The sequence below is a fragment of the Coregonus lavaretus genome, assembly GCF_964263955.1.
Source record: "Coregonus lavaretus genome assembly, chromosome: 10".
Taxonomy (NCBI): Eukaryota; Metazoa; Chordata; class Actinopteri; order Salmoniformes; family Salmonidae; genus Coregonus; species Coregonus lavaretus.
Window position 1 is genome coordinate 11375946 of NC_139997.1, and position 23716 is coordinate 11399661.

Below are 23716 nucleotides of genomic sequence, written 5' to 3' on the forward strand. Positions count from 1 at the left end.
GCTTTTAAGGTCTCTGCACTGGCTGCCTGTGAGTTTTAGAATTAATTTTAAGATTCTTCTATTTGTTTTTAAATCAATCCACGATTGTGCACCCCAATACATGTCAGACATGCTTTTAAGTTATGTACCCAGTAAGTCCCTCAGGTCCTCTGGCACTGGCCTTTTAACTATCCCAAAGCCTGGGACCAAGAGGCATGGAGAGGCAGCATTTAGTTATTATGCCCCCAGCCTCTGGAATAGCCTGCCAGAGAACCTGAGGGAGGCAAAAACTGTGGACATTTTTAAAAGAGATCTTAAAACACACCTTTGTAGCTTTGCTTTTCCTTAGGATGCTTTTTAATCGTTCAGTTTTTATTGTTATTCTTTAGTTTTTTATCCTCTTATGTTTGTTGTGTAGTAAATATTTCAGTTTTTATTTTCATTGTTTTTATTATTTTTTTCCTGTGAAGCACATTGTGTTGCATTCCATGTCTGAAATGTGCTGTATAAATAAAGCTGGATTTGATTTGATCCGTGCGTGTGTCCGTGTGTTGGCCTAATGAGAGCATTCTAAAGAGCCTGAGAGGAAGCAGGACGCGTGAGACGCTGGATTTACACTGTTTAATCCGCGTGTGAGCCCTGCAGTCTGCACAGTCTCTATACCACAGACAGACCTGGAGCTGGCAGGCAGGCAGAGAGGAGGGGGCTTGACAGGTTATACCCACCCCAGGCTTATAGGCCTCTCTCTCTCTCTCTGTCTCTTGCTCTATCTTTCACACTCACATTCCCTCCTCTCTCTATTGTTCACACACACACGCACCGACACACACTGACACACACACACCAGTCTTGCCCTCTCTCAGACTCAGAGCTTAGAATTTGAAGGAAGCTCCTAGTGGTGTTCCAGCAGTAATTATGTCATTAAAGCAGAGCTCAGAACAAGAGACCTGCTCCTGTGTAGACGGGAGAGAAATCCAACTAGGGCAGCGATTCAGTTCTCTTCTCTCCCTATAAATGAATAAAAACTACAAAGTGAATTCAGAATTCAAACACGCATCGGCGGTTACCTTTGTGAAAGACGCAATTTTTCCAATTTCATTTCAGCCTAAGCGTTTAATCCTCCTTAACATGGGTTAGGTCACATTGGAAATTCATGAACAGAAAAATAATGCATGTATTACTTGTGGAATAATGTACTGTAGAAACTTGCCCACAATATTCTGTGAGATTTTAGTGGAAGTACAGTATTTTCGCATTCTTCATCTAGGCTTTTTCTCCATGGTTGTTGCTTTTTCTAGAATGCCAGAAAATGATGGCAACACACTGACAAGAAAACTATCCAAATTGGGTTCTCTGGGATCTAAGCATCGATACAGGTGAGCAAACCTCAATTCTATATCCGCTTTAAAGCTAGCATCCTTAATTGAAACAATACCAAAACGAACACCCCGCCTCTACTTTGGTAAAAAGCTGAGGGATGGGCCTGGAAAAATGTAACCACTCTCAAATTCATATAGAGAGCCATGGATGCAAAGAATAACCATCCATGATATAAATTTTTTAGTTGAAACCATGTTTTGAGGCTATACAGCGTTTGTTTACATTTACATTGTTTACAAACTTTGGAGTAAAATAAGTTTGTTTTTAAGGTTCTGATGTGGTACGACAGTTGAACTAAACTCATGAGGCATTTATAAGTTATATTCTTCAAGAATCAATGGGTATATATAATTCATTTATAACTCCCAAAAATGTAGCAACTAAGGATTCTAGCTTTAAATGTCGTTATGTATTAAAAAATATTGTAGAAACTGTGTAGAATATTTAGAATATAATGCATTTCTATCATCTATAAGATGGAACGCCACATACATAATACATAGAGAAATAGTATAGCATTATTCTCTGCCTATTATCTGATCCCCTTCTCTGTCATCCTTAACACTATCCCATGTCCTGAGATAAAGAAGGTCAATCCATGAGGAAGTCTCCCAGCATGTATTCATGCTAAAATCCACAACCATGAATAATGCAGTCTGTTTTACTAAAGGAGCTATAAGGGTGGTTCCGTGTTGGACAGAAAGACAGACAGACAGGCAGGCAGAGAGACACTGTGTGTGTGTATGTGTGTGTGTGTGTGTGTGTGTGTGTGTGTGTGTGTGTGTGTGTGTGGCACCAGATAGAAGAGGAAGAACTGAATATTTCAGGGTTCACACAACATCCGTCTCTCCTTTGTCTTCATTCTGTTGTCTACTTCCTGTATCTATTCTGAGAAGAATAGTTGCAGTTTTCTTCTGCAATATTTATACATCTAGTGACCTCTACTAGTTGTAGGGTCAATGTAGTCACAACTGTGACTGTGCTTTCCATGTTCATGTTGCTCTTCAACACCTCGTTGATGCATCAGACTAGCTACCCGCTGATGCACAACAATGTACATGTATGTCATATGTATGTCATTGTCAATGCATGTCACTGTCACTGTGTATCACAGTCGCTGTGTATCACTATCACTATGTATCACTGTCACTGTGTATCACTGTCACTGTGTATCACTATCACTGTGTATCACTGTCGCTGTGTATCACTGTCGCTGTGTATCACTGTCACTGTGTATCACTGTCACTGTGTATCACTGTCACTGTGTATCACTATCACTGTGTATCACTGTCGCTGTGTATCACTGTCGCTGTGTATCACTGTCGCTGTGTATCACTGTCGCTGTGTATCACTGTCGCTGTGTATCACTGTCGCTGTGTATCACTGTCACTGTGTATCACTGTCACTGTGTATCACTGTCACTGTGTATCACTGTCACTGTGTATCACTGTCGCTGTGTATCACTGTCACTGTGTATCACTGTCACTGTGTATCACTGTCACTGTGTATCACTATCACTGTGTATCACTGTCACTGTGTATCACTATCACTGTCACTGTGTATCACTGTCGCTGTGTATCACTGTCACTGTGTATCACTGTCACTGTGTATCACTGTCACTGTGTATCACTATCACTGTGTATCACTGTCACTGTGTATCACTATCAATGTGTATCACTATCACTGTGTATCACTGTCACTGTGTGCGTGACAAAAGGGTTTGACATATGAAAGGTCAAGAGCAGATCATCTCCATATCTCATAAGAACCTGACAGACCAGAAACATCTGCCCCCTGAATCCCTGAAAAAATAAGATGATTAAACAATGTGTGTGTGTGTGTATGAATGTGTCTCTCTCTTTCCCTACAGTGGAAAGACTGCTATGCAGATGGGCAGGGATCCGTCTGTCAGTCTGCCTCGACCAGACCTGCAGGTGGTCAGGACCCGCAGCAAGACCTACCCCAAGAGACCATCACAGTCCACAGGTCAGATGGACATACAGCATACATAAAGTCTACCTAAGACCTACATAACATCCACAGACACACTACACAACACCTGACAAACACAATGTCACTAAGGGTAACGTATCAATGGTAACTAATGCATACCCAAAAACCTTTTCTCACCTTTCACCTTTACCGTTTCCCAGTAGAACCTCTCAGGTTGCTAATGACAACACTATGTCAGGTGTAAAGCAGCTTAGTTGAGTCTCAGTAAGTTTAGTATTCACTTCCTCCTCCTGTTCCCCCATCAGGAACAACACAGGGTTTCAATTAGCTAATCATATTATATTCACTTCGACAGTTCACACCGACAGACATACAGTACAAAAGAGTTCTTCGGCTGTCCCCATAGGAGAACCCTTTTTGGTTCCAGGTAGAACCATTTTTGGTTTCAGGTAACCCTTTTGGATTCCATGTAGAACCCTCTGTGGAAAGGGTTCTACATGGAACCCAAAAAGGTTTTACCTGAAACCAAAAGGGTTCTACCTAGGGTGACCACATTTAAAATACTCAAATGTGGGACAAAGGGATGATTTTGCAGGACATTCACGGGACAGTGTAGCCTGCAAATGTGGCCTCCCGCTGTACCGAACAAGCTAATTGAAGCGTGCCTATAGGCTACTCTTTTGCCTCGCGCTAAATTTGTTGATGCAGAAACGAGACCAAATGTGCTGTTTTATGAAAATCAGAGAATATTTGGCCAAGGAAACATTTCTGGTTGGTCTCAGGGAATGTAAACCAGTTAGGAAGGGATACTTTTAAAACCAGATTGCATGAACCCACTGGGCACAGACATCAGTTCAACATCTAGTCTTTACATTTGGTTGAGTTTTCAACTAAATTCAACGTGAAATCAACAAAAAAGGTCACCATTTCATTGGATTTAGGTTAAAAGTTGGGTGAAAAAAATACGAAATGCCTCTACGTTGATAACTTTATGCAAATCCAATCAGTTTCCATGTTGATTCAACGTCTTCACATAGATTTTTTGGGTTGAAATAATGTGGAAACAATGTTAATTCAATCAGTTTTTGCCCGGTGGGAAGTAACAGCAAACATGTTTAATGAGCATGGAAAGCCTCAAGTTTGACGAAATCACCTTTGAGTCTAATACAGCTATTTACTTACTTTTGTAGCTCTTCGTCAGAAGCGACTGTCCTCTCCATGTTTAGCTGGAATTTAGACTGAAAGTATTTGACAAATGTGATTGGTTCATGATATGACATTGGCATACGTCTCATCTTGCACTGCGCAGAATATCAGATCTCAACAATGATTGGAAAAGTTTTTAACACTACCAGCACCACATCCTTATGATAAATATCTGGTCAAAAGCGCAAAATGTCTGACTGAAATAGGGGACAAAACTACCTTGGAAAAGAATTTGTGATGTTTGAAATTGTAGATAAAATGCGGGACATGATTGTTTAGTTGTGGGACGTGGGACACAGGGCCAAAATGCGGGACTGTCCCGCACAATCCGGGACCCTAGTTCTACCTGGAACCAAAAATGTTTTTTCAAAGGTTTCTCCTATAGGGACAGCCGAAGAACCCTTTTAGGTTCTTAAAGCCACCATTATACTTAACATTTCCTCACCTAGTTTACGGACATAGACTGTTCTACCATTGAAACAATGGAAAGAGGCAGGTTGGTTCAGTATTTAACCTTACAGAACATATTTTTTCCTTATAGGACTGAACAATGCGAATCGGTCCAACACCAAGACGGAGAATGCAGAAAAAGAGGGAACGGCTAAGATTACAGCACAGTCAGCTGTGAAGAGGTATCAGACATGGGCAAGTGATGTGAGAGGAAAATGTAGAAAATAGTGTACGAATGAGAGAGGTGTTCAGTTTGAAACAAATTGAAAAGGGGACAAAGACAGAAGGAATTAATAAAGAAGGAAATAGAAAGAAGAGAGAATGTTTTTCCAATATCAGATAATATCCTTCACAGCTCTTCGTACAACTGCTTAGCCCAGACCAAATACAGTCATGGTTGTGTTTTTTTACCTGTTGTTTATTTGTTTGTTGACCTTTAGCTCCAACGTAACCAAGACAGAGAATGGCGGTCCAGAGAAACAGCGAGGGAAGCCCAGTGCACCATGGGATGAGAACGCCCCACAAAGGTACAATTTGTTCTGGGATGGATTGTATTGGTCATGGCTGACATATACCAATTACAATAGTTATTTTTGGTATGTGTTTGCATCGGTTACAATATTTATATTTGGTGGATTAAACGTCTGCACACACACACACACACACACACACATCTGGAGAAAATAGCGAGACAGCCAGGAGAGGGATTGCAGCCAGGGTTAAGTAGATTTCCTTGTTGACCTTAATCACGACAACAACTGAGGAACAAAGAAAAGTCCTCCATCAGTGTAGGAGGCTAAACATTGAAACCCTCCAACGGCTTCATCAAATACACTGCTGGAAGCTATATGTGTGAGAGCACAGTGACAGTCAGTTTGTTTCTATACGTCTCCCTGGTTCACAGTAGCCTGGTCCCAGATCGGTTAATACTGTCATGCCAAACAATGGCCATAGGAGTTGGCAACACATTACAAACAGATCTGGGACCAGGCTAAGTTCACAGTGTTTGCACAGTAGCATAGAGACACAGAGAGATGGGAACGTGTGGCTCAGTTGGTAGAGCATGGCACTTCCAACGCCAGGGTTGTGGGTTAGATTCCCATGGGGGACCAGTACTAACAAAAATGTATGCCCTCACTACTGGAAGTTGCTCTGTGTATGTAACAGAACTTCATATTCATCTGAATATTGTTGAACCTGCAGAGCCTGTCTTTCTCCAAAATGGCTGCCTACATAGTGTACTGCTTTTGACCAGAGCCCTTGTGAAAACTAGTGCACTACATAGGGAATAGGGTGCCATTTCAGACACAGTCACTGTCTTCTGATGATAATTTAGTTTTATCCAAGGCCATTTGCATTTCAATGAGCTGGTTTCAACATTATTTCATCTCCATATTGATTTGTGTTGTTATCTTGGGGCTGCTATGTGCTCCCTCTTTTCCTCTCAGTGGGCTGTGAGTGTGTGTGTGTGTGTTTGTGAGTGTGTGTGTGTGTGTGTGTGTGTGTGTGTGTGTGTGTGTGTGTGTGTGTGTGTGTGTGTGTGTGTGTGTGTGTGTGTGTGTGTGTGTGTGAGTGTGTGTGTGTGAGTGTGTGTGTCAGAGGGGCCTAATAGGGGCCTTATGTGAAGCCAATGAATGCAGACAGACAGGATGTGTGTGTGAGGCCTGGTGTCACTGACCTGTTGCCCTTGGCATTTAGATGTATCCTCTGAGACTATGATGTCATCATCCTGCCATTTACTGACATATCTGTGCTAATGTGCTTGTGGCTAGGTGGAGAGGAATGTTGTTGTTTGTATCAGCATGATGTCTAAGGACTATACTTAGGAGTTCGTTTTTGCCAACAGATCATTCACTATACAGATCAATGTATGTATTACTGACAGTTAGCTGCCTGTCCTGATGGTAATTCTGATCAAGTTTCCTTGTTTTTCTCCCCAGTGGACTGTACAACACGGCCAACCAGCGAACCAAGTCTCCCAAATTCCCCATGGCACGTGGTCGCACCCCTTCAGGAGGCAGCGAGAACGAAACATCCCAGAACAGACGCTGGTGTGTAGCCTTCACCTATGACCTTTCACCTATGACATGTCAACCCATCTCACCTCTCTTCCCAATATCGCAGGCTGACACTGGTACTGTCCATCAACTGTCCAGGTGTATCCTGTGCTCAGGGGGGTCATACACCCCAAAAATCAGAGGGAGCCCAAAGTACGTGAGGATGCCTGGGGGGTGGTCTGGAGGGTAGATTCTTGCATTTTTAAAACACCTGAAACAGCTTTTTCTTGCAATCTAGAGCCATAATCATTATGCTTAATTCTATGTAAAAAAATATGTTCATTTTTCTGCATATCTAAGCATACCTCTTGAGCTGTCTGTATCCTCCTGACTGGTGGTAATTGTTTTAAATAAACTAAATATGCTTCTCTGCATCTCTTCTAAAATCTGAGTAAAAGATAGAAAGGAATGTGAGTCTTATTCAGTACATTTAGTTATTGCTTGCTTTTCTAAAGTCTACCAACCTTGCATGCAGGCATGCCAGTTAAGATAGTTAGACAAGCTAACTACTCTAACTTGATTGATAGCCTGAAATGGCTTCTTGGTAGCTAGTTATGAGGTTGGGAGATTGGGAACCTATCTGGGCTAGCTAAAGCCAACTTCATAAAATTCCTAGGTGGCTAGTAGTATTACAGAGAAACACCAACAGGACAAATCTGAGGGGGCACGTGCCCATGTGCCCTCTATGGGCATGACGCCTCTGCCTGTGCTGGAAGAGGTGTGTCCCCTTCACCTAACTAACCTATAACATTTCACCTGTCAACCCACCTCCGCTGCCAATAACTGACAGTTATATGGACTGTCCATAGTCTGACCAGCTGTGCCTCTTGTGCAGGTAGAAAGTGAACCTCAGGTAGTGGCAGAAGAGGAGGGGACATGACTCAGGTAGTGGCAGAAGAGGAGGGGACAGGACTAAGGTAGTGGCAGAAGAGGAGGGGACAGGACTAAGGTAGTAGCAGAAGAGGAGGGGACAGGACTCGGGTAGTGGCAGAAGAGGAGGGGACAGGACTAAGGTAGTAGCAGAAGAGGAGGGGACAGGACTCGGGTAGTGGCAGAAGAGGAGGGGACAGGACTCAGGTAGTGGCAGAAGAGGTGGGGACAGGACTCAGGTAGTGGCAGAAGAGGAGGGGACAGGACTCGGGTAGTGGCAGAAGAGGAGGGGACAGGACTCAGGTAGTGGCAGAAGAGGTGGGGACAGGACTCAGGTAGTGGCAGAAGAGGAGGGGACAGGACTCATGTAGTGGCAGAAGAGGAGGGGACAGGACTCAAGTAGTGGCAGAAGAGGAGGGGACAGGACTCAGGTAGTGGCAGAAGAGGAGGGGACAGGACTCAGGTAGTGGCAGAAGAGGTGGGGACAGGACTCATGTAGTGGCAGAAGAGGAGGGGACAGGACTCGGGTAGTGGCAGAAGAGGAGGGGACAGGACTCGGGTAGTGGCAGAAGAGGAGGGGACAGGACTCAAGTAGTGGCAGAAGAGGAGGGGACAGGACTCGGGTAGTGGCAGAAGAGGAGGGGACAGGACTCGGGTAGTGGCAGAAGGGGAGGGGACTGGACTCGGATAGTGGCAGAAGAGGAGGGGACAGGACTCGGGTAGTAACAGAAGAGGAGGGGACAGGACTCAGGTAGTGGCATAAGAGGAGGGGACAGGACTCGGGTAGTGGCAGAAGAGGAGGGGACAGGACTCGGATAGGGGCAGAAGAGGAGGGGACAGGACTCGGATAGGGGCAGAAGAGGAGGGGACAGGACTCGGGTAGTGGCAGAAGAGGAGGGGACAGGACTCGGGTAGTGGCAGAAGAGGAGGGGACAGGACTCGGGTAGTGGCAGAAGAGGAGGGGACAGGACTCGGGTAGTGGCAGAAGAGGAGGGGACAGGACTCGGGTAGTGGCAGAAGAGGAGGGGACAGGACTCGGGTAGTGGCAGAAGAGGAGGGACAGGACTCGGGTAGTGGCAGAAGAGGAGGGGACAGGACTCGGGTAGTGGCAGAAGAGGAGGGGACAGGACTTGGGTAGTGGCAGAAGAGGAGGGGACAGGACTCGGGTAGTGGCAGAAGAGGAGGGGACAGGACTTGGGTAGTGGCAGAAGAGGAGGGGACAGGACTCGGGTAGTGGCAGAAGAGGAGGGGACAGGACTCGGGTAGTGGCAGAAGAGGAGGGGACAGGACTCGGGTAGTGGCAGAAGAGGAGGAGACATGACTCAGGTAGTGGCAGAAGAGGAGGGGACAGGACTCAGGTAGTGGCAGAAGAGGTGGGGACAGGACTCGGGTAGTGGCAGAAGAGGAGGGGACAGGACTCAGGTAGTGGCAGAAGAGGAGGGGACAGGACTCGGGTAGTGGCAGAAGAGGAGGGGACAGGACTCGGGTAGTGGCAGAAGAGGAGGGGACAGGACTCAGGTAGTGGCAGAAGAGGAGGGGACAGGACTCAGGTAGTGGCAGAAGACGAGGGGACAGGACTCGGGTAGTGGCAGAAGAGGAGGGGACAGGACTCAGGTAGTGGCAGAAGAGGAGGGGACAGGACTCGGGTAGTGGCAGAAGAGGAGGGGACAGGACTCAGGTAGCGGCAGAAGAGGAGGGGACAGGACTCGGGTAGTGGCAGAAGAGGAGGGGACAGGACTCAGGTAGTGGCAGAAGAGGAGGGGACAGGACTCGGGTAGTGGCAGAAGAGGAGGGGACTGGACTCAGGTAGTGGCAGAAGAGGAGGGGACAGGACTCAGGTAGTGGCAGAAGAGGAGGGGACAGGACTCAGGTAGTGGCAGAAGAGGAGGGGACAGGACTCAGGTAGTGGCAGAAGAGGAGGAGAGGGGACAGGACTCGGGTAGTGGTACTGGCAGAAGAGGAGGGGACAGGACTCAGGTAGTGGCAGAAGAGGAGGGGACAGGACTCAGGTAGTGGCAGAAGAGGAGGGGACAGGACTCAGGTAGTGGCAGAAGAGGAGGGGACAGGACTCAGGTAGTGGCAGAAGAGGAGGGGAGGGGACAGGACTCGGGTAGTGGTACTGGCAGAAGAGGAGAGGACAGGAGAATACATCCACTGCTGTTGCTCCTTCAGTCATTTCCCAGTTGAAAAGTACATCTATGGAATAATGTTGCCTTCTAGTGGTGTCATGTGGAACTAACTGTTGAGCCTGTACAGTTCTAGCTCCTCCGTTAGCATTACGCACAATATATTGTATAACATGTTTACCTTGTAATAGCTGGTAATTGTTCCTAACAAGCAGTTAATTACCAAAAATGTATTTTGAAGACACCCCTGTTTAAATTGCCTTATAAAGATGCCTATACTGTACTGAAGCTACTGCAAAGGTCACATAGTAGTATGTTTATATGAAGTAGGCCATTGTAGTAATCAAATACAAGATATGTACTTTCATATTATTTTAATATGAATGACTCATAAAGGTTAGTCTGGGCTGTGTCTGTTGTGGGGCAGAGATACAGAATTTCAGATTGCCCCTAGGGTTTGTGGCCAATGAAGCACTCTCTTTGAATAGATACCGATTAGCATAAATCATGGTTGGATAGATGCTCTCACTTTTAAGTCAGAGTCATGAATGTTTATGTTGATGGTTAAAGCATGTCAAACTCATCAACCCTCCCTGTTTAATAGTAGTTGTAACAGTAACCTGACAGTGACTCTCTGATATCTAATAGTAACAACATGACAGTGACTCTCTGATAATAACATGACAGAAATAACTTCTGTGATATGATCCCTCAGGAAAGGCCATGCCAGTGATCCAACAGATCCCCCAAACCAGAACGATCAGCAGAAGAGGAGGTAATTTTAGCTTACAGTACTACATACTAAATTCTTCAGTTCTGAACCTCTGTCCTCTCTGCAACTAAAGGGTCACGTCTTTACATCCATACGTTCCACACTGACTTAGACAAGTCAGATAAACCCAGTGACTTGCCCAGATTGTCATTTATGTGCTGTGTTGTAATGTGGCAGCACCACAAATCCACCGTTGGAGCTCTACAGAGATAATGATATACTCAGTGTGTGGTTCTGTTTGTCAGTAGTTGCATTAGCTAAGTCCTGGAGTCATTTCTCTAAAAGTAAAAGTTAACATTTGTCCTCTCTCTCTGACAGGTCATACACAAACAACATTCCATCTCATTTATTTTCCCCTCGTCAACTTTTAACCCCATTTTATTCACCGCTGCCCACCCGCAGGTCACGCTCCCGTGGCAACACCAGTAGTGGCAGCGAGTCCGAGAACTCCACCCGGGAGCATCGTAAAAAGAGGAACCGGTGAGTGATGTCACTCTGCTTTCCCTACAAGGAAACATACCTGTACATACAGCCATTAAATATACAGAATAAAGGTATATAGTAAAACACTACTACTACCTCATATTTAGCACATAGTAGTATCGCTACAAGTACATAGTAATATTGCTCAAAGGAGACAGCCATTCTATAGTAAACTACTAAGCTACAACTGTTTCATATGGGGGTATTGCTCCCAAGACTACTATTTTCCTAAGCCAGTGTCTGTAGGGGACGCATGTATTGAAGAAATAAAGCATATCATCAGGGTGCTATTGTCCTCTGAATGAAACTATATCTTATTGAGACCCACAATGGTTCCCTAGCTGGGTCATATGATACACTATAGACAGCCTCAAATGTCTGAATGTCTCACCACATGATGGAGCAAAGGAATGAGGAAGGAAATGGGAGACTATATTTCCTGGAAATCCTGTTGCTATCTGTTGTGACAGTGAAAATGGTGATGTACTACTGTATGTACAATATCGTTTTTCCAAGTTTTAATATCACATGCACAAGGACAGTGAAATGCCTTTTTTGCAAGCTCTAATCCCAACAATTCAGTAATCAATAACAATGTTATACTAAAAATAACAAGGTAGAACAAAAACACACAAGAAATAAAAATAAGAAAAACACGAGAAAGTAAGTAAGCATACTATATACACTGAGTATACCAAACATTAGGAACACCTTTTGCCCTCAGAACAGCCTCAATTCATCGGGGCATGGACTGTACAAGGTTTTGAAAGTGTTCCACAGGGATGCTGGCACATGTTTACTCCAATGCTTCCCACAGTTGTGTCAAGTTGGCTGGATGTCCTTTGGGTGGTGGACCATTCTTGATACACACGGTTGCCAGTATAATATTTTATTTATTTTTTAATAAAACATTTATGCACTCACTATCTGGATAAGAGCGTCTGCTAAATTACTAAAATGTAAATGAAAAACCCAGCAGCAGTTCTTGACACAAACCGGTGCGCCTGGCATTTACTACCATACCCCGTTCAAAGGCACTTACATTTTTTTGTCTTGCCCATTCACCCTCTGAAATGGCACACACAAAATCCAAGTCTCAATTGTCTCAAGGCTTAAAAATCCTTCTTTAACCTGTCTCCTCCCCTTCATCTACATTGATGGAACTGGATTTAACAAGTGACATCAATAAGGGATCATAGCTTTCACCTGGATTCACCTGGTCAGTCTATGTCATGGAAAAAGCAGGCGTTCTTAATGTTTTGTATACTCAGTGTACAGGTCAGTCAGTTCTAGTACCATATTTACAATGTGCAGGGATACTGGAGTGATAGAGGTAGATATGTATAGGGGTAAGGTGACTAGGCATCAGGATATATGATAAACAGAGTAGCAGCAGCGTATATGAAGATTGAATGTGAGTGGGTGTGTAGAGTCAGTATAAATGTATGTGCATATTATGTTAGTGTGAGCAAATTATGGAGTGAGTGTTTGTGTGTGTGTGTGTGTTGGAGTGACAGTTTGCGTGAGTGTGTAGGGCCCTGTGAGTGTGTAGGGTCCTGTGAGTGTGTAGGGCCCTGTGAATGTGTAGGGTCCTGTGAGTGTGTAGGTCCTGTGAATGTGTAGGGCCCTGTGAGTATGTAGGGCCCTGTGAATGTGTAGGGCCCTGGGAGTGTGTAGGGTCCTGTGAATGTGTAGGGCCCTGGGAGTGTGTAGGGTCCTGTGAATGTGTAGGGCCCTGGGAGTGTGTAGGGCCCGGGGAGTGTGCATAGAGACAATAATCTGCATAGAGACAATAATCAGATAATCTGTGTAGCTATTTAGTTAGCTATTTAATTATGGTGATCAGGCCTACCACTGTTGTGTCGTCAGCAAACCTGATGATGGTGTTGGACTCGTGCGTGGCCACGCAGTCGTGGGTGAACAGGGAGTACAGGACGGGACTAAGCACGCACCCCTGTGGGGCCCCCGTGTTGAGGGTCAGCGTGGCGGAGGTGATAGTGCCTACCGTCAACACCTAGGGTCGGCCCGTCAAGGTGTCCAGGATCCAGTTGCAGAGGGAGGTGTTCAGTCCCAGGGTCTTAAGCTTGGTGACGAGCTTGGAAGGGACAATGGTTTGGAACGCTGAGCTGTAGTGAATGAACAGCATTCTCGTATAGGTATTCCTCTTATCTAGGTGGGTGAGGGCAGTGTGGAGTGCAATTGAAATTGCGTCGTCTATGGATCTGTTGGGGCGGTATGCAAATTGGAGTTGGTCTAGGGTGGCTGGGATGGTGGAGGTAATGTGTGCCATAACCAGCCTCTCAAAGCACTTCATGATTACAGATGTGAGTGCTACAGGGCGGTAGTCATTCAGTCATGAATCCTTAGAGTTAGAGGAACAGGAATGACAGTGCTCATTTTAAAACATGTGGGGATTACAGACTGGGACAAGGAGAGGTTGAAAATGACCGTGAATATGCCTGCCAGCTGTTCTGCGTATGCTCTGAGAACACAAGGTCCTTTGAGTGTGAATCTATCATGTGTCAGTTAGTTGCAAGCTGCAACCATACTGTCATCTCTGTACCTGTCTGTGTAGATGTAACATGGTTGGACTGTATGTTCCAGCCTTCCAGGTCTTTTATGTAGAAGTAATATGGTTATGCTGTATATTTATAATATACTGGCATATAATACTTCTATATGATATTACAATACAAAAATAATATTATATTATATTCCAGATCTCGTCAGGAGAATGAGATGGTGGACTCTGGTCCTCAGTGGGAAGCCGTGCTCTGCCGTCAGAAAGAGAGGTCTCAGAAAGACCCAAACCACCGCCGCTCACGACACCGTTCTCGATCGTAAGACAACCACAACCACACTCACACACGTCACACACACCCTCCTTCCCTCTCCTCCCTGTGCTAGAGACCCCCACCTCCGACCTGGAACAATGCCTTAAGCTTGGGTCAATTTCATCTCCTCAATTTCCAGACACACAGAGGGAAGCATTTCCATTCATTTCCATAACTCTCCTTATCAGATGGTCCATCTTATAAATAACCCTTCAACTATTAACCCCGGTAATTCTGTGATTTGTTCCAGGCGGAGTCCAGATGTGCAGGCTAAAGAGCAGCTGTGGAGGCACATCCAGTAAGTGATAGACTCCATTTATGAGGTTTAACAGTGCTCTTCTAGAAATAAGCAGTTACCACTTTATAGGGCCCCGTGTAGCTCAGTTGGTAGAGCATGGCACTCACGGGGGGCCAGTATGAAAAATGAAAAATGTATGCACTCACTAACTGTAAGTCGCTCTGGATAAGAGCGTCTGCTAAATGACTAAAATGTAAAATTTGGGTAAGGTGACTAGGCATCAGGATATATGATAAACAGAGTAGCAGCAGCGTATATGATAATTGTGGGTGCGTGGGTGTGTAGAGTCAGTATAAATGTACAGTGCATTCAGAAAGTATTCAGAACCCACAACGTTTTCTAAATTTTGTTACATTACAGCCTTATTCTAAAATGGATTCAATTAAATGTTTTCCTCATCAATCTACACACAATACCCCATAATGACAAAGCGAAAACAGGTTGTTAGAAATGTTTGCACATTTATTAAAAATAAAAAACAGAAATACCTTATTTACATAAGTATTCAGACCCTTTGCTATGACACTCGAAATTGAGCTCAGGTGCATCATGTTTCCATTGATCATCCTTGAGATGTTTTTACAACTTGATTGGAGTCCACCTGTGGTAAATTCAATTGATTGGACATGATTTGGAAAGGCACACACCTGTCTATATAAGGTCCCACAGTTGACAGTGCATGTCAGAACAAAAACCAAGCCATGAGGTCGAAGGAATTGTCCGTAGAGCTCCGAGGCAGGATTGTGTCGAGGCACAGATCTGGGGAAGGGTATCAAAAAATGTCTGCAGCTTTGACGGTCCCCAACAACAAAGGGTCTGAATACTTATGTAAATGTGATATTTAAGTTTTTTATTTTTAATACATTTGAAAAGTTTCTAGAAACATGTTTTTGCTTTGTCATTATGGGGTATTGTGTGTACAGTCGTGGTCAAAAGTTTTGAGAATGACACAAATATTAATTTTCACAGTCTTCTGCCTCAGTTTTTATGATGGCAATTTGCATATACTCCAGAATGTTATGAAGAATGATCAGATGAATTGCAATTAATTGCAAAGTCCCTCTTTGCCATGAAAAAAAACATTTCCACTGCATTTCAGCCCTGCCACAAAAGGACCAGCTGACATCATGTCAGTGATTCTCTCGTTAACACAGGTGAGAGTGTTGACGAGGACAAGGTTGAAGATCACTCTACCATGCTGATTGAGTTAGAATAACAGACTGGAAGCTTTAAAAGGGGGTGGTGCTTGAAATGATTGTTCTTCCTCTGTTAACCATGGTTACCTGCAAGGAAACACGTGCCGTCATCATTGCTTTGCACAAAAAGGGCTTCACAGGCAAGGATATTGCTGCTAGTAAGATTGCACCTAAATCAACAATTTATCGGATCATCAAGAACTTCAAGGAGAGAGGTTCAATTGTTGTGAAGAAGGCTTCAGGGCGCCCAAGAAAGTCCAGCAAGCGCCAGGACCGTCTCCTAAAGTTGATTCAGCTGCGGGATCGGGGAACCACCAGTGCAGAGCTTGCTCAGGAATGGCAGCAGGCAGGTGTGAGTATCTGCACGCACAGTGAGGCGAAGACTTTTGGAGGATGGCCTGGCGTCAAGAAGGGCAGCGAGGAAGCCACTTCTCTCCAGGAAAAACATCAGGGACAGACTGATATTCTGCAAAAGGTACAGGGATTGGACTGCTGAGGACTGGGGTAAAGTCATTTTCTCTGATGATTGTTTGGGGCATCCGGAAAAAAGCTTGTCCGGAGAAGACAAGGTGAGCGCTACCAGGGAGCTTGGCCCCAGTGATATACTGCACCACCCTCTGTAGCGCCATGGAATCGAGGGCGGTGCTATTGTCATACCAAGCAGTGATGCAGCCAGTCAAGATGCTCTCACTGGTACAGCTGTAGAACCTTTTGAAGATTTGAGGGCCCATGCCAAACCTTTTCAACCTCCTGAGGGGGAAGGGGCACTGTCACGCCTTCTTCATGGCTGTGCAGGTGTGTGTGGACCATTTTAAGTCCTTAGTGATGTGGACACCAAGGAACTTGAAGCTCTCGACCCGCTCCATGGTTGGACTGTACAGTTGAATTCGGAAGTTTACATACACTTACGTTGGAGTCATTAAAACTATTTTTTCAACCACTACACACATTTCTTGTTAACAAACTATCGTTTTGGCAAGTCGGTTAGGACATCTACTTTGTGCATGACACAAGTAATTTTTCCAACAATTGTTTACAGACAGATTATTTCACTTATAATTCACTGTATCACAATTCCAGTGGGTCAGAAGTTTACATACACCAAGTTGACGGTGCCTTTAAACAACTTGGAAAATTCCAGAAAATGACTTTAGAAGCTTCTGATAGGCTAATTGGAGGTGTACCTGTGGATGTATTTCAAGGCCTACCTTCAATCTCAGTGCCTCTTTGCTTGACATCATGGGAAAATAAAAAAAAATCAGCCAAGACCTCAGGAAAAAAAATGGTAGACCTCCACAAGTCTGGTTCATTCTTGGGAGCAATTTCCAAACGCCTGAAGGTACCACATTCATCTGTACAAACAATAGTATGCAAGTATAAACACCATGGGACCACGCAGCCGTCATACCGCTCAGGAAGGAGACTCGTTCTGTCTCCTAGAGATGAACGTACTGTGGTGCGAAAAGTGCAAATCAATCCCAGAACAACAGCAAAGGACCTTGTGAAGATGCTGGAAAAAAATGGCTTAAGGACAACAAAGTCAAGGTATTGGAGTGGCCATCACAAAGCCCTGACCTCAATCCTATAGAACATTTGTGGGCAGAACTGAAAAAGCGTGTGCGAGCAAGGAGGCCTAGAAACCCGACTCAGTTAAACCAACTCTGTCAGGAGGAATGGGCCAAAATTCACCCAACTTATTGTGGGAAGCTTGTGGAAGGCTAGCCGAAACGTTTGACCCAAGTTAAACAATTTTAAAGGCAATGCTACCAAATACTAATTGAGTGTATGTAAACTTCTGACCCACTGGGAATGTGATGAAAGAAATAAAAGCTTAAATAAATCATTCTCTCTACTATTATTCTGACATTTCACATTCTTAAAATAAAGTGGTCATCCTAACTGACCTAAAACAGGGAATTTTTACTAGGATTAAATGTCAGGAATTGTGAAAAACTGAGTTTAAATGTATTTGGCTGAGGTGTATGTAAACTTCAGAGTTCAACTGTATGTTCCAGCCTTCCAGGTGTTTTATGTAGATGTAATATGGTTTATTCTAACCCTAAACATAACCCTTAACCTACTGTAGCCCTAACCCTAACCCTAACCAAACCTTATTCTAAACCTTACCCTCACCCTAACCTTAGCAAGCAGTTGCTTATCAACAGATAGTTTGTTGATAGTATGACCTACAGATGGACTCTCCAAATAAAATGTGACCAATAGGCCTTTTTTCCTGTGTTATGGAAAGTTAAAGGTGTAAAACTATAATAACTTGACTAACCATGACTAATAGTTGATAACTATTCATAAAGAGTGTATACTATTGAAAAGTATGTACTAACACAGCCTTCAAAGGTTGTTGAAACCAGTATGCACAGCCTTTTCTCCAGTGATATGGGAAGATAATTGTAACATACCCTGGTGGTTGTGTTCCTACAGGAAGGAGCTGGTGGACCCTGCTCCTGATCTAACAGAGGAACAGCTGAAGGAGATCCCCTACAAGAAAGTGGAGTGAGTGACTGCTCCTCCCTTCCTCATTAGATTAGATAGTCTGTACATTTTAAGGATGAACATTTTTATATATGATAATCAGACAGGTCAAAATCATAATCAGACAGGACAATATGATGATCAGACAGTTAAGATAATATCATAATCAGACAGGTATATATTATAATCAGACAGTTATGATAATATGATAATCAGACAGGAATATTTTTTATTTAACCTTTATTTAACCAGGTAAGCCAGTTGAGAACAAGTTCTCATTTACAACTGCGACCTGGCCAAGATAAAGCAAAGCAGTGCGATTTAAAAACAACAACAACACAGAGATACAGAGTGGGTTACAGAGTGGGTTTCCCGAGTGGCGCAGTGGTCTAAGGCACTGCATCGCAGTGCTAGCTGTGCCACTAGAGATCCTGGTTCAAATCCGGGCTCTGTCGTAGCCGGCCGCGACCGGGAGACCCATGGGGCGGCGCGCAATTGGCCCAGCGTCGTCCAGGGTAGGGGAGGGAATGTATGCACTCACTAACTGTAAGTCACTCTGGATAAGAGCGTCTGCTAAATGACTAAAATGTAAATAAACAAAACGTACAGTCAAATGTTGTAAGTTATGGAGGTAAGGCAATAAATAGGCCATAGTGCACTGGAGTGATAGATGTGCAGAAGATGATGTGCAAATAGAGATACTGGAGTGCAAATGAGCAAAATAAATAACAATATGGGGATGAGGTAGTTGGATGGGCTGTGTACAGGTGCAGTGATCGGTAAGCTGCTCTGACAACTGATGCTTAAAGTTAGTGAGGGAGATAAGAGTCTCCAGCTTCAGAGATTTTTGCAGTTCGTTCCAGTCATTGGCAGCAGAGAACTGGAAGGAATGGCGGCCAAAGGAGGTGTTGGCTTTGGGGATGACCAGTGAGATATACCTGCTGGAGCGCATAATACTGGTGGGTGTTGCTATGGTGACCAATGAGCTAAGATAAGATAATTTGCCTAGCAGTGATTTATAGATGACCTGGAGCCAGTGGGTTTGGCGACTAATATGTAGTGAGGGCCAGCCAACAAGAGCGTACAGGTCACAATGGTGGGTAGTATATGGGGCTAAGGTGACAAAACGGATGGCACTGTGATAGACTACATGCAATTTGCTGAGTAGAGTGTTGGAGGCTATTTTGTAAATGACATCGCCGAAGTCAAGGATCGGTAGGATAGTCCGTTTTACGAGGGCATGTTTGGCAGCATGAGTGAAGGAGGCTTTGTTGCAAAATAGGAAGCCGATTCTAGATTTAACTTTGGATTGGAGATGCTTAATATGAGTCTGGAAGGAGAGTTTACGGTCTAACCAGACACCTAGGTATTTGTAGTTGTCCACATATTCTAAGTCAGACCCGCCGAGAGTAGTGATTCTAGTCGGGCGGGCGGGTGCAAGCAGCGTTCGATTGAAGAGCATGCATTTAGTTTTACTAGCGTTTAAGAGCAGTTGGAGGCTACGGAAGGAGTGTTGTATGGCATTGAAGCTCGTTTGGTGGTTTGTTAACACAGTGTCCAATGAAGGGCCAGATGTATACAAAATGGTGTCGTCTGCGTAGAGGTGGATCTGAGAGTCACCAGCAGCAAGAGCGACATCATTGATATACACAGAGAATAGAGTCGGCCCGAGAATTGAACCCTGTGGCACCCCCATAGAGACTGCCAGAGGTCCAGACAACAGGCCCTCCGATTTTACACATTGAACTCTATCTGAGAAGTAGTTGGTGAACCAGGCGAGACAGTCATTTGAGGCTATTTACCAAGGCTATTTAGTCTGCCAATAACTGATAATCAGAAAGTTATGATAATATGATAATCAGACAGGTCAATATGATAATCAGACAGTTATGATAATATGATAATCAGACAGGTATATATGATAATCAGACAGGTCAATATGATAATCAGACAGGTCAATATGATAATCAGACAGTTATGATAATATGATAATCAGACAGGTATATATGATAATCAGACAGGTCAATATGATAATCAGACAGGTCAATATGGTAATCAGACAGTTATGATAATATGATAATCAGACAGGTATATATGATAATCAGACTGGTCAATATGATAATCAGACCGTTATGATAATCAGACAGCACTATATGATAATCAGACCAGTCAATATGGTAATCAGACAGGTCTATATGATAATAAGACAGTTATGATAATATGATAATCAGACAGGTCTATATTATAATCAGACAGGTCTATAATGAATGGAGCATGCTCAGTCAGTACATTGGGGTAGGGTCTGTTGATCTGCACTTGGATAAGAAGATAAGAGATTCACAGCCAGACTGAAATGTTTCCCTTACATAACTTGAATGACTGAGTCTGGCATTTTCATAGTCGTCCCTGTAGGGTCACATGTAAATCTACTGCTCCCTGTAGAGATACATTATGCTCTATTTAATTATATCTCACCGCCTCTGAAGCTGATGGATTCAGTATGGAGTGGGCTTATATTCCACTGGGCTAAATGAAAGGTAGGCCTACTGTCCTACACATGAGATGAAGTGAAGGATTCTATGTTCATCCTTCCTTCCAGAACCCAAGGAGACCCAATCAAAATCCGGCACTCTCATTCCCCCCGGAGTTTCCGTCAGTACCGACGCTCCCAGTGCTCCGAAGGGGAGAGGTCCGTGCTCTCGGAGGTCAAGTGAGTCTAAACTGGTCTCAGGACAGATCTTATGGTTTTTCACTCTTCAGAGTCTCACCAGAAACTTTACATTTACATAGTGACAGTAGTGTGGTGGAGCTCTTATTAATGTCTCTAGGCTGGGATATAATCTGAGGCGCATCGTAGAATGCTGCCGACAATGTGTAAAGGCAATGTTCCCGACGTTCGCAGAGATCACATTCACGGTAAACGCTGCAAATGTCTGCCCAATCGCATACTACCTTTAAATGTCAAGGGCACTGCAACGTTCGTCAAATGAAATCCCGTCTCTAGTCTAGTTATTGTATGGTTGCTTGATGCTGATGGTTCTTTCCTGTATTGTTCAGCACCTTGAGACATGATAATGGAAGCGACTGTATGCTTCATAAATAATATAGTATGATTAAAGTGTAACCCTGCTTATGTCTTCCGACATCTAACACATCTCTACCCTCTCCCCAGCGCCCGGACAGACCTGGTTCCCCCCTTACCTGTGACACGCACAGCAGACATCCCAGGTTCCAGCTCCACCCCCTCTCAGGTCAGTGACAGACCCTTTTTTCTGCCACTTTTTGGTCAATGCCACACGTACAAGCTCTGACGAAGGCTGTGAGGCAGAAATCTTCGCAATTAATAAAAGTGATACTTTGCAAGCGTGTAGTGGGGTGATTATTTCCTTTGAATGGCAGTGCTACATGTATTAAATACAATACTAGCTTTTATTACCACAAACTCTGGTTAATTCATCTCCCAGCATTGATATTCAAAACGATGTGTTTGTTGTCATGTGTTGTTTTCCAGAAGAAGTACGGATCTAAAGACACCCTGCTGTCAGAGATCATAGAGCGTGACGTAAGGAGCAGCGCCAAGGTGGTGAAGACGGTCCACACTCCCCGGACCAAGGTCGAGACGTGACCTGACAGAAACGCAACCACCACCGCAGAAACAACGCCACAATCTCAAGCATGTCAAAAGACGCCTGGTTTCTTGAAAGAAAGAAAAAAGGAACTTGTGAAATACAATAGAGAAGGCTGTATAGAGTACACCGGCTGTGCTGTACACCAGTAACCAACCCCACCTTGCAGTACTCCTGTGTGTATGTACAGTAGGTGTTAGATAATGCATGGAAACCCCTTTAAGAGGGCAAAAAGGACACTTTTCACAGTTTTGTGCCAGTGTTCTCTGCTGTCTTTTGCACCACACCGACACCGGTAATCCTGTACATTATCTTAATTTAAACAAGAGCATTTAAGCTTTAAGGCCCCTTTTGAGTAAGCCTGGTCCCAGATCTGTTTGTTCTGTATAGCCAACTCCACAACGACCATAGGCTATACAGCACAAGGGTGCTGGGTACTCCTGAGTGGGGGAGATATACTGTAGCTACTGAGTACAATTGGTCTAGGTCTAGAGGTGATAATTAAGTGTCATAAAACACCTTTTCAGTGTATTAATGATCACATTGATTCTGGTCCAATCAGACTATGGATTGAAGAATGACATTATGAATTGTGTAGCGAACACTGCACAGTGATGTCATAGATCAGGGCTGCCCAACCCTCTTCCTGGAGATCTACCGTCCTGTGGGTTTTCAGTCCAACCCTAATTTAACACACCTGATTCTACTTATTAGCTGCTCAACAAGACCTTAACTAGCTGAATCAGATATGCTAAATTAGGGATGGACTGAGAACCTACAGGACAGTAGATCTCTAGGAAGAGGGTTGGGCAGCCCTGTCTTAGATCAATCATGTTTTACTATGCATTTGCCTCCAAATTGATTTGACTTGCGTTATTATTATACAATATTCAGTATTAAAACATAGTGTTTCACTCATACATGTTGAGCTCCATGTGGACACTACTTTTTTTGCGTCTGAAATGGCACCCTATTCCCTGCATAGTGCACTACTTTTAAACAGACCCTTATGGACCCTGTTCAAAAGTATTACACTGTATAGGGGATAGGGTGTCATTTGTGATGCAGACTGGGTTATTATGTTACTGTAAGCACTTCTGTACTGTAGGAAACTTTGCTGCTGGACCCCAATTTGTTTTTGCACATACATTTACATTTACATTTTAGTCATTTAGCAGACGCTCTTATCCAGAGCGACTTACAGTTAGTGAATGCATTTTTTTTTTTTATACTGGCCCCCCGTGGGAATCGAACCCACAACCCTGGCGTTGCAAACGCCATGCTCTATCAACTGAGCTACATCCCTGCCGGCCATTCCCTCCCCTACCCTGGACGACGCTGGGCCAATTGTGCGCCGCCCATGAGTCTCCCGGTCGCGGCCGGCGGTAACAGAGCCTGGATTCGAACCAGGATCTCTAGTGGCACAGTTAGCACTGCGATGCAGTGCCTTAGACCACTGCGCCACTCAGGAGTACTGAGTGGCGCAGTGGTCTAAGGCAGTGGCGCAGTGGTCTAAGGCAGTGGCGCAGTGGTCTAAGGCAGTGGCGCAGTGGTCTATTTATACTGGCGCATAAATACTGAATACTTCTCTGCTGTTTAGGAGGGGGGGGGGGGGGTTAATCACTTAAAATAATGAGTAGCCCACACTGTACAGTAGTTGAACTGGAATTTCATCCTTGTCAATAAAAACATTCAATATGTCTAAAATGTTGTCAATGTTTCATGGTATTGATTTTATATTGTTTCTGTAGTACCACTTGTCACCACCAGGTGGAGTCAGATGGCCCGAGTGTGCTCTCTGATGGTTGCTTCTTGTAAGAGAGGAGGACACTGGCTGGCTGCACTGTACACCCCTAACCTGAAGAGTGTAAAACCCAAGGACAAGATGACTATGTGTAATAATTTATTCCGGGTTTTTAGTTGGTCTAAAATCATTCAATTCTTACTTATTTGACCCTGTTCTTTCTGGAGACAGTGTGGAACCACTGATGGACAA

At 44.2% G+C, this 23716-nt stretch overlaps 1 protein-coding gene across 3 annotated transcripts in view; it reads left to right on the plus strand.

Annotated features, from left to right (window-relative positions):
* The window catches only part of LOC311135712 (band 4.1-like protein 4), a 111248-nt gene extending 87817 nt beyond the window's left edge, over nucleotides 1-23431 (plus strand). For 2 of the 3 annotated variants that reach the window (XM_084169734.1, XM_084169733.1), the window contains exons 12-24: nucleotides 1278-1355; nucleotides 3230-3345; nucleotides 5060-5150; nucleotides 5409-5495; nucleotides 6909-7019; nucleotides 10737-10796; nucleotides 11196-11273; nucleotides 13997-14116; nucleotides 14361-14408; nucleotides 18044-18115; nucleotides 20694-20804; nucleotides 21267-21345; nucleotides 21606-23431. In XM_084169734.1, coding sequence (XP_084025860.1) covers nucleotides 1278-1355; nucleotides 3230-3345; nucleotides 5060-5150; nucleotides 5409-5495; nucleotides 6909-7019; nucleotides 10737-10796; nucleotides 11196-11273; nucleotides 13997-14116; nucleotides 14361-14408; nucleotides 18044-18115; nucleotides 20694-20804; nucleotides 21267-21345; nucleotides 21606-21719 — 1165 coding nt within the window. In that variant the 3' untranslated portion in view covers nucleotides 21720-23431. Of the gene's footprint in view, nucleotides 1-1277; nucleotides 1356-3229; nucleotides 3346-5059; nucleotides 5151-5408; nucleotides 5496-6908; nucleotides 7020-7092; nucleotides 7179-10736; nucleotides 10797-11195; nucleotides 11274-13996; nucleotides 14117-14360; nucleotides 14409-18043; nucleotides 18116-20693; nucleotides 20805-21266; nucleotides 21346-21605 lie in introns of those variants that run through there. The other variant, XM_084169735.1, reaches the window with a different exon arrangement.
* Nucleotides 23432-23716: the final 285 nt, after the last annotated feature.